The 12,007-nt window shown below is 42.2% G+C and overlaps 1 protein-coding gene across 1 annotated transcript in view; it reads right to left on the bottom strand.

Annotated features, from left to right (window-relative positions):
• Positions 1–12,007, bottom strand: part of CFAP46 (cilia and flagella associated protein 46) — a 1,240,276-nt gene that overhangs the window by 1,069,972 nt on the left and 158,297 nt on the right. The window contains exon 5 of the mRNA XM_085606190.1: positions 10,920–10,984. Coding sequence (XP_085462316.1) covers positions 10,920–10,984 — 65 coding nt within the window. The remainder of the gene's footprint in view (positions 1–10,919; positions 10,985–12,007) is intronic.

The raw sequence follows: 12,007 nt of genomic DNA, 5'->3' as shown, positions 1-12,007 counted from the left end.
GACTTAGCCATGATAACCTTACAGAGAAGGTGAAAATTCAGAGCAGCAACGTTACATTTGTGGAACATGGGGGTTGCATACACCTGGGGCCATTCCTTCAGGTGGATCTTCAGATTGGAGGGTAAATTACATCAGCTCAGATCACTCCGGGAGACTTGCAGCATGTTTGGAATTGAGAGACCCCCGGGTGATGAACCGGAAAGAGGAGAACTGGGGACCCCACGTGGGAAGTGGCAGTGGTCGAGGAGAGAGCGTCCAACGGAGAGCAAGGTGGAACCTGATCGCGCCACGATAGCGATGGAACTGCTTACATTGCAGAAAGAGTTACATTGGTTCGAATGGGCGGGGGCTCAACCACGTATGAGACGGGAATTGAGCTATTTCAGTCCAGATGAAAGGGGATTGGGAATCCCAAATCTACAATGTTACTTTCAAGAGGTGCAGATGTGTTATCTGGTAGAATGGAGTAGAGAGGAATCTGAAAAACACTGGCTATTCCAAGACAGGGCGATCGTGAGTGTTCCCATTTGGAAGCCTACAAAAGTCCCCCATCATGAAGACAGTAATGGAGGTGTGGGACAGGTTAGCTTCTCATAGAGGGCTCACCACATTCCCTTCCCCTAGGACACCACTGTTCGAGAACGGGGATTTCACTTCGGGCCTAGAAGGGAGAGAATTCAAGGCATGGCGCCTGACTCCATGTCACGCTGCAGGCCATATGTTCGACGAGGAGGGTATTGTTTGCTTCCCACAATTACAACTACAATATAGCCTGCCAGAGACCGAAACGTTATGCTACCTCCAGGTGCGACACTGGTTGCTACTTCCCTCTAATCTTCCCACAGTTAGCAGACGGCTAACAAAGTAAGAGAAATGGCTTGTTACAAAAACCACAGATCAACAAGTGATCTCTGAAATATATACATTACTATGTCAACCTGCCCCTGCACAGAGTACACCCAGTCAAAAGTGTTGGGCGAAGTAATTGGGGAGAGAATTATCCAATAAAGAGTGGGGGGTGATTTATTATAGAGCCAGACACACGGCGCGGCATACGTCTAGTATTGAGACAGCTACTAAGATAGCCACCTACTGGTATCTGACCCCAGTACGCCTGAACAAAGGTAACCCAGAGCGCAGCCCTACCTGCTTGTGCTGATGCAGAGCAGCAAGCATGCTTCTACACTTACACCTACTTAACCTATCCACTCAAATCTCGCATAGGGAGACAGATGGAATTGGCACTCGGTGCTGCACTCCAGAACATACTCACCCACTCGGGAACCTCTACTGTGCCTACACAACTAGGTTGGCTTCATAGAATTTGGTTAATTTTGGGGATGGAATGGATGTCTGCCACCCTCACGACTACTAACTGCACTTTCAGTGACGTTTGGCACCTGTTTCTTGCTCTCCTATCCACTGAATTTAGAGAACGTACGTGCCTTAAATATCTACGAATCCTCAGTTTCTCGGAGCTGGAGTAGACCTCAGTGCAAGCAGAGGTCACATAGATTAGACCCACCTCATCACAGCCGGCATACTCTATGCCTGTTGAAGGAGTACTAGAGGAGGGGAGGAACGAGATGCAAACCTTATAATTCACTGCTACTGAGCAGCGCTCAATGTTTATGGATGGCTGCAGGTAGCCGGCACAAGCACTAATTTCTCGGGTCATAGACAAAAGGAGTTGCAGGGGGACTACAGGAGTACCAAGGGCGCCCTCCACTCTAAGAACCAATACCAACAACAAAGCCCTTAATACTGGTCACACCCAACAAAAAATATACATATATATATAAAATGGCACCACCCTCAAGCAAGCGTCATTTATAGGGTGAGGTCATGCTCCAATAGCAATTCAGAGTCAGAAGCTGAGCCCAGGTGTAATACTTGTTCCGAGCCCAGTGGCAGGGAACCTACACATCAAAAATTCATAGAAATTTGTATGGGAATTGCCTCATGTAAGTGATCACCATGAGCTGGTTCGCTGTTACTCACCAACTATTGCGCTGTATAATCATTAGCAACTTTCCTATGGTAACCAATGGCCCAGCACCATGTAAAACACTATTGGTGCTCACTGTGTATAACTACTACTTTTCAACAAACAAAAAAATATCAGCCTCCTGGAGGTCCTCATCAGGGAAGAGCATATTAGGATACCTTCCTCAAAAGAAATCACAAAAAATGAGTCACATATGGCATATCACATACATCTTTACTCCAGGCCTGTGCTCATGAGTCAAAACAAAATTGCATGTTTACACCATGTTGTTGTTTATATATTTGTTGTTGGGTGTGAGAAGCATAAAGGGCTTTGTTGCTGTTATTGACTCATATCTTGGGGGACAGGACTGATTTTTCATCATCAGATTGTGACCCAGAGAAAGAGAGATAAAGTTAGAAAAGGGCAAAATAGGGAGTGAGAGGAAAATAGGAAAACAGTGACAAAGGGATAAAGCAGAGAAGAAAAACCTGCAAGAGGCAACTAAAGAGACAGGAATAGTTGAGTGCTGGAAGAAAAACGCCATTAGGAACCATAATACAAGTAACCTAAGACTGGTTTCACCATGATTGGGGGCCTTAAGACAGGTGTAAGTTTGTTCCAGGGGCACATTTGCCATTGGTGCGACTTAAGGGAGTCACATTGTAGTATACAAAAAAGTGATGGGTGGGATGCTTTAATTAATCTCCTCCACTGGTAATTAGGTAGACATCTTAGACCATCATTTACACACCATGTCACCTATATTTGGACCCAGACATAAGCAAATCAATCTTGGCCCTGTTCCAATAGGAATAGTCCAGCCCAAACTGCCAGGCCAACTGCTAAGTGCAAATGTTATGCCCTGACATGGGTCCAGGGCTCACTATGCCACTGGAACCAAACTGCACCTCACCAACGAGCCCCAATCTAGGGAAAACGGTCTTGGGTTTCTTGTGTTCTAGTTCAGAAAGGGCCTGGTTTGGCTGTTCGGGCTGGACTGTACCTACTGGAGCAGAACCAAAGCTGATTTGCATATAGTTGGGTCTAATCTGAGGTGTATGGTGAGTCAACTAATGATGGACTGTGATATGGCTAGAGTTTCTTCGAGTGGCTAAGATTAATTCAAGAATTCCAACGATCGCCGTTTTTTTAATTTCAAGGTCTATGTGTCTGTCTGTCTACCTTATTTTTGGGGAAGTTCCAACAAAGCTTTGACGGGGATAGCTGAAAATTTCAATTTATGTAGCAGTATTGTATACACTAAGAGATCTTGGCTTCATAAAGCTTTGAACTTGACTTGAATGTGTACTCCACTTTTAGTGTCATTCACATCTGCGGCGCTCTCTTTTCATCAGTATACTACTGTCTTCATCAATTCAAGAGGACTACAACTAATCAAGATTTATGTTGTCGGAACCCCTTTGGGATGAATTAAATCATGGGCTTCTGTGAGAACCTGTTACCAAAAAAGCGTTCAGTTATTCTCTTTGGTTAGTAAGTCATTTTCTATAAGTTTCAAGTTTCAAGTTTAAGTTTATTATGTTTTGGCTCTCAAAGAGGGCCACATAAAATAAAGACACAATTATACAACAATACTTACAATAAAATCACAGACAAACAGTTGAGAAGAAGATACACCATATACACTGGTCAGACAATTGACAGATATTTCTCTATATTTCATTCAATAAATATTTAAAAAACCTTTAAAAAAGTTAAAAACTTTAAAACAGAACATTTCATTTGGAGGACAGTAAAGTGCATGAAAAAAAGTGTTTACATTTAAAATTCCTAATTGTAAACAAATAGGTTTCAACCATTTATAAAGCAATGGCCGTAAAGCAGGACAGATAAACAGAACGTGATTACGATCCTGTACAGCATTATGACAAAGATTACATATAGGAGATACACCATACCATTTAGCTAAAAGTGGATTTAGTGGAAGCAAATCTTGTCTTAACAGGTACCATAACCTACAGACTCTGTGGGGGATATTCCATGTGAGGTATTGTTGTGGCAGCTTTAATGTATATGTGTTTAAAAGAAGTTGCCTTTCCGATTTTCCTTGTTGGGCAATCATATCCAATTTATAACTGAGCTCCCAAGATGCATTTTTTAATTTAGACTTTAGTTCAGAGGGAGTAAGTAGGAACAGAGTACTTACATCCAACTCTAACAGAATTACTGCTTCTCTAAAGTTTTTTACTAACAGGGAAAACTCATTGAAATTGCCCAGAAGCTCATTTTTTATGGCTTCCCGTAAGGAATCCTTTTTACCTCTAGCTATGCAAGCTGCCCACCTTACCAGAGCTATCAGCCCCTGTACCCAACAACTTCGGAGTCCGAACTCCAATCTACATGAGGATACAGAACAAGCTGTATTAATGGAAGTAATTCTTCTTAATATCTTGCCTTCCATTCTATGTAAAAATCCCCAGTGTTTTAACTCTACTAATTCTAACCCATACAATAAAGTTGCAGGGATCTTTGCCCTAAATACCTCCATAAATAGTGTAAGGTGTCTCTTCCCTGTAGCCTTGTACAAGGAGCATAATCCCATACCATGGGCTAATGCTTTACGCGAGTTATAATCTGTATGAAGTTTCTCACTTAAGTTTGCCGAGATTATTTTACCCAAAAAGGTGTAGGTTTTTACCACCTCTAACTTATGTCCGCCTATGGCCCATCCATAATTTACAGACCTACATTTTTTCTTTCCAAAAATACACATGATTTTACTTTTCGAAGCATTAATCTTCATGAAATTTGCTTCTGCAAATTGATTTAATGCACATAAGCGGTTAGACAAGCCCTTCGGAGTTAAATCTAATATGAGGATATCATCTGCATACATTAAAATTGATACAGGAGATCCTCCAATTATCGGGGCTATCCCACCGCACACTGAAATGGAAGAAGGAAGGTCTGCCGTATAGAGAGAAAACAATATAGGGGCCAATATGCACCCTTGTTTCAGCCCATTAGGTGAAGGAATAGATTGAGACAAACCTCTTTCTCCACCTTGTAATACCTTACACCACGTGTTCGAGTGAAGGGCTTTTACAAGTTCGAGTAAATATAACGGCATCCCTAGAATAGCGAGTTTTCTCCACAGGGTTGGTCGGTCGACCTTATCAAACGCTGTGGAGAAATCAATGAATGCTGCATATATTCCACCACCGCGAACACGTACATATTTATCGACAATCACCTGTAATGCTGTTAAGTTATCAAGTGTACCATGCTCTTTACGAAATCCAGTTTGTTCCAAAGGTAGGATGTCATTCGCTTCCATCCATTCAGAGATTAAAATCAAAAGACATTTTACAAAAATTTTCCCTATCGAATCTAAAAGAGCAATTAAACGATAGTTCCCAGGGCTATCCCTCTCTCCTTTTTTGAATATCGGGATTAATATACTTCCCCTCCAAGAATTAGGGACTGATCTCTGTAAAAAGCACGCACGGAATACTGGAAGGAGAATCCTACTCCAGGATATAACGTCTTGCTTTATTATAGACATGGGCAGCTCATCCGGGCCCATAGCTCCGGACGCACTCATACTCTTTATCACCGAAGCGATCGTTTTCTCAGATGGGAGCTCTATATTAGGCTGACTATTTAGAGCTGAATCCCAGCTGTCCCCCTCTACATTATTAGAAGCATACAAACTGGATATAAATGATATCCAGACATTTTCAGCAATAGAGATAGGGATAGGGGAAGTTCTTACCCCACATCCTTTCCCTATTAGGGTCCAGAATTCTCTAGATTTATTAAAGGCCGATGCCTCTCTTAACCTGATCCAGAGATAATCTTCTTTTTCTCTTTTTAATTTGATTCTAAGTCTAGCTCTCCTTCTTCTTAATAAGGCTATCTTATACTCATTTTCCTTAGTTCTACTAATGAACTGTTGCCTTACGAGTTTATTTATTTCCTTATTTAGGGGTAATAATAAACTAGGAGGGAGATATGGCTTTTTAGGTTTACTTAATTTCCTAGCTCTCATGGTAAGGGTTTCCTTAAGAGTTTCAAAACATGAAAATTCCCTACCCTGCCAATCATCTAGTTCAAGTAAGGTTTGGGCGAGAATATTTTGTACATCTTTCATAGTGGAAGGGTCCCAGAAACACCTTCCAGACTTGCAATGAATAGAAACACCTTTATTAATTATAGACCATGATTCAGTATCTGGGGTTTGTATTGAAACTATTATATTAATCACATTATGATCGCTCAAACAAGATTGAGAGACCACCATGTCCTGAACATAAGAAAATGAATCATAATTAAGGGTGGGCGTAGTTCGCGAAGTAGCACTTCGCGAAGCTACGCAAAGTGAAGTTCGCACTACGCGAGCTACGCGTAGCACTTCGCGAACTGTGAAGTAACATGTTCGCACTGTGCAAGATGTTGTTTTCAATGATTGCACAGTGCAGACAAGCAACCGGCACTGTGCAATCATTGAAAATGGCATCTTGCACAGTGCGAGCTGTAGTTTTCTGCTGCTCGAGTAGATTTTTACTCGAGCTGCAGCTTTCTCAACGCGAACTGGTAGTTTCTCATCGCGAGCGGTCGCGAGCATACGCGACCCCTCGCAATGAGAAACCTGACCTTCTCGCGTTGGGAATCTCGCCGGGAGGTTTATTTTCCATGCTCGCGATCGCGAACAAGGAAAAAGTCTCGCCAGGATGTCATTTTGCTTGCTCGCGGTCGCCAACTTGACGTTGAGGACCGCGAGCAAGCAAAAAATGACCGCAGCACTACGCAACACTACGCTACGCGTGTTCGCACTGTGCTACGTGCAGTTCGCGTAGCGCAAAGTAGCGCGAACTTCGCAAACTACGCGAGCGTAGCGTAGTGCTTCGCCCAGGCCTAATCATAATCCGTAATTACATAGTCCAAGATAGATTCACCCCTAAAAGAATTATGTGTAAACTTAGCCGGAGTGTCAGAGGGCATCCTACCATTTACAATTAACCCCTCTACATAGCTAAGTTCTTCAAGTAATATCTTTCCTCTTTTGTTAGTTTTCATTTTACTAGGAAAGATTGCTTGGGGTATATTGTATGCTTCTTCCTTAAATTTACTTCTAAACATGTCTATACTCGAAGTGGACACTTTACTATTTAGGTCACCCATAAGTAAAATATATGGGGGGTGATCGAGCTCTAGTAGTTGTTTGACATAAGAAAACATTCGCTTCAGAACGGTATTAAAAATCTCTTCAGGTGGTATATATGCATTAAGAATTACAAGAGAGGACCGTCTACCTGTGGACACTAGATTATTAATAGTAATTGATTGAAAAAGATTACTAGTGTCCTTATAATGGGAAAATTGCCATTGTAATGTGTTTGATAAAAAACAGGCTATTCCTCCTTTCGCGTGCCCTTTTTTTGAGGGTGTGGCAGGGGCCTCAAATACAAAATAATTTTTCCCCCCATGAAGAGAATCTTTGCACCATGTTTCCTGAATACATAGCACATCTGCATTCAGAGAGAACAGATAATCAAACTTCTGAGGACAATTATGTAATCCTGCAGCATTCCAGGATATAATTTTTAATTGACTGTTAAAGATGTAAAAGCGATCTTAAGTTGTTCGATGTGTTACTGGATAAAACTCCAGGAAGCCAATTCCAGTGTTGATTATCTTCTGTCATGGAAATAAGTAGATTTTCAGGGGGAGAAGGTACCTGAGAGACCATACGCTTTCCTCTAGAAACCCGTATCTTTAGATCTTTATTTTGAATGGTTGGGTCTTCTTGCCCAAATCCCAGCTCAGAAGCTCCTTTTCTAAAGAGCATATGATTTCCATTATTAATAAAGGGCAGCACATCAATCCCTCTACGTTGAAATGATTCCGCTTGTTGGAGGACAAGATTCGCAATTATTTTTGAACAAAATGTTACCCTTACGCGCGGACCATTATCAAACCCCATTATTGAAACCAAATCAATGTCGCTTGACAAAATAAGTTTTAAACATTCAATGTCCTTGAAGGAATTCAGCAACCATGATCTGTTCATAGTAAGGTCTAAATCGAATAAGGGGAGAAAGTCCAGTAACAAAGTATCCACACATGAGTTGGAAGTTTTTAGTGTTACAGTAGATGAATTAGTAGTCACATGCGCTAAAGGCCAAAAAGTAGATGCCGATGGGTTAAGTGCTATTTTTTCAATAGGCATATTACTTGTAACTTCATCCCTTGGTTCAAGAGGTTCTATCCCACCAGCCTCAGAACAAAGGGGTCCTCCATCCAAAGTGCTGACACCAGGGGGGCCTTCAGCTAAAGGATCGGTGAGGCCACCAGCAACCTCTATAGATGAAGTCTCCTGTATTAAACTATCTGAAGTTTCTATAACATCAGTTACTTCTGTATTTACATGCTTTTGAAAAATAATTTTCCTCTGTCTTTTCTTCTTATATTTGCGAACTGGTTTCCTATTTTTCCCTTTAATCTTTCTGCTTTTTTCTATTACTGTCCCAGTAGTCACCACAGTACCTTCAGGTTCTTTTTTATCCTGGATAAAAATAGGAAAAAATTCGCTTCCAGCGGTTGGGTTAACCACTGCCGATTGTTCTTCCTTCAAAATCGGTTCTAATTCTTTCCTCAAAGATGCAGAGATTGGTAGAGAAGAGGTTGAGGGCTCATGAATATCTACTTTTAATACCAACCCCGCAGAAACATTTTTTCTTAATGCAATGTTACTATCAATAACGTTCTGGACAACAGGTTCGATAGGAAAAATAGACCTGTTCACAGCATTTTTGGCAGTTAATACTTTCAATATTTCAGTAACTGAATCCATAATACAGTCAGTGCTCCCAACGAATTTATTTAATAAACCTAATATGGAGGTCAGCAGATGCTCAAGTGCTATCAGAGAATCAGAAATTGGTTTTTCATTTTTTATATATTCAGGTGCAGTAAGAGAGCAGATACCTGATAGGTTAAGTTGAGGAGATTTCAAATCGCTCTGCAGTGAAAAAATATCATTAGATGTCATAGAGGGGGTGCTACTATATAGCCGTAATCCTGAAGGCGTTGCTCCGTTTAAGGAAATACAAGGATCAGGCTGTTTCACAACCCTCTCACCCATATAGCGACCACACAATTCTAGATCAATACTAGACGGAATAGAGATTTCTTTTATATCCTCCACCTTCTCTTCTGTGACCTTAGGAGTATTATACTGAAAACCTTTCAAATCTGCCTTCAGTAAGACTGAATTATCTCCTTTAGGAGGACATGCTAGGATGTCTACATCTTTAGTCAGGAGTAAGGTGGGAGAAACTTTTTCCGTAGCTGACCTAGAGTTAGTGTCGAAGGCTGCTTCTAACTGCGGTTCCGTCGTAGTTATTGTCTCATTGTCAGTAGTGACTGGAACTTCCATATGTTTATTCTCTGGATTTTCCCATAATTTAAACAACTGCATCTGTCCCTTCAATCGTAGACTATGTTCAAAATTATTCCTCAGAGGGTTGGACCTAGTTTTAATACATGATCTCCCCCCTAAGACTCTTCCAGAGCGTAGTTTTTTGGCTGTCATTTTGTATCAAATAAAAAAATAAAAACAAGAACTAATACACAATAAATTAACCAATGATATGCTAAGAATCAACAGTCAATGTATAGTTTATATATGCGACCAGTCAATAGTTGTATAGTTGTATCACCCTCACCGTTTTATCGCCTTCAATAGCTGTGGAGAATGTACATGCGGTGAGCAGCAATATGGAAATAACGGGGCCCTGCCCGGCCAACCTCGGCCACTGAGGGCCACAGAGGGCCCGCCCTTTGCCCGGGCTTAGCCCGGCGTCCGCCCGCGCGCGTCCCGCGACGCGGGAGGTGTGCTTGTTTTTATGGGACCTCCGGGCGCGTGATTAGCGTCACCTGCTCCTGGGGCTGGGGATTCTGGGGGCTGAAGTTTTTCTCCTCTCGGCGGCCGCGTAGTCAGCAAAGCGGCGGCGGGAGAAATAAGAGCCAGCAGCAACCACAGGACAAGCAGGGAGAGCAGGTAACTATCTGCAGGGTTCCAATTTTCGTAATCAGCTCAGGGCAACACCCGCTCCCCCGGAGGTGTGCTTGTTTTTATGGGACCTCCGGGCGCGTGATTAGCGTCACCTGCTCCTGGGGCTGGGGAGTCTGGGGGCTGAAGTTTTTCTCCTCTCGGCGGCCGCGTAGTCAGCAAAGCGGCGGCGGGAGAAATAAGAGCCAGCAGCAACCACAGGACAAGCAGGGAGAGCAGGTAACTATCTGCAGGGTTCCAATTTTCGTAATCAGCTCAGGGCAACACCCGCTCCCCCGGAGGTGTGCTTGTTTTTATGGGACCTCCAGGCGCGTGATTAGCGTCACCTGCTCCTGGGGCTGGGGATTCTGGGGGCTGAAGTTTTTCTCCTCTCGGCGGCCGCGTAGTCAGCAAAGCGGCGGCGGGAGAAATAAGAGCCAGCAGCAACCACAGGACAAGCAGGGAGAGCAGGTAACTATCTGCAGGGTTCCAATTTTCGTAATCAGCTCAGGGCAACACCCGCTCCCCCGGAGGTGTGCTTGTTTTTATGGGACCTCCGGGCGCGTGATTAGCGTCACCTGCTCCTGGGGCTGGGGATTCTGGGGGTTGAAGTTTTTCTCCTCTCGGCGGCCGCGTAGTCAGCAAAGCGGCGGCGGGAGAAATAAGAGCCAGCAGCAACCACAGGACAAGCAGGGAGAGCAGGTAACTATCTGCAGGGTTCCAATTTTCGTAATCAGCTCAGGGCAACACTTTCTATAAGAACAACTCTACGTATAATCAAGGAGAGCAGATTATATTTTGTTACAAAAACAACATTGACTTCAGTCTTCATTACAAAGAAGTGGGAGGCACCTACAGCACTAAAATAACATTTCAGGTAATGAAGCGATATAGCTGGTGAAACAGTACTACCTTTCATGTGGTTTTGCAAACTCTATAGCTTTGCGAAAAAATCCCACGCACTTCTCCAAATTTTCCTGAAAGAGAAGGAAACATGATTAAACTTGGTATGAATAGCAGTATTTGTAAAACTAGAAAAATAAATGTATTCTTCATTTGAAAATTCTTAGTTGACCTGTTGCCAGTAATGTTACTTTCAATGTGGACAAAAGTCATCAGAAAATCAATATGGGATTTATTGAGAGTCAGGGAAAGTACTGGGAATAAAGGTGGGCTGAAGACATGTCATTGTCATTACGTCAGCAGAGGAGCAGCAAAGACATGGCTTGGATATAGTGAGAGCCGAGGAACAGCTTGGTCTACAGCTAGAACTGTAAAATCTTCCAGCTGGCATGAAGTCAAAAGACACACTACGTGAAAGCTTAGGCTGCGCAGTTATTACTTAAATGATGATACATTGTATATAAAACAAAATAGCAGTAAACTGAGATAGCATCATTATTAGATTTCTAAGTTTTGGAATAAAGTGTGATAACTATGAATAAGTTGTATACAATGAATCTATTCACCATCAGAAAGTGCAGTGTCATAAATGAGTTGAACTCTGAGTTCCTGAAATCACAATTTTTCAACGACTAACACACAATAATTTACTTAAAAATAAAGACTAGCTCAAGCTCTAAATTGTGTCTTTCAGACGTCTTGAATCTGAATTCTTCACACCTGCTAGAGAAATATAATCATTACAGTATATTTCCTAGCTTGCGGGTTTGCATATCATCCGGTTGGTGAATCTAGCAGTTGGATAGACACTAGCCAAAAATCATCACCAGAATGATCTTTGATCAATGGCGCAGAGCTCTTTTTAGTTGTGAAATATGAACGCATGTGAAAGCCCAAGCATGATGCTGAATAAGTTCAGAAAGAAATATGCAAGTTGGGGAGTTAGAATAGCTTACCATGGCATATATGCTCTTAATTGAGCATTTGTTCACACAAAACTATCACTTCACAAGGTGCCAAAAAACCACAAATTTAATTTTTTTAAATGTTCAATCACAACTGCATGTTAGAACACGGCCTGAAGTGGAGAGAAGAGA

This window comes from Triturus cristatus, chromosome 1_2, assembly GCF_964204655.1.
Source record: "Triturus cristatus chromosome 1_2, aTriCri1.1, whole genome shotgun sequence".
Taxonomy (NCBI): Eukaryota; Metazoa; Chordata; class Amphibia; order Caudata; family Salamandridae; genus Triturus; species Triturus cristatus.
The sequence above is the reverse complement of the archived record's forward strand: the minus strand, read 5'-3'. Positions and strand labels throughout refer to the sequence as shown.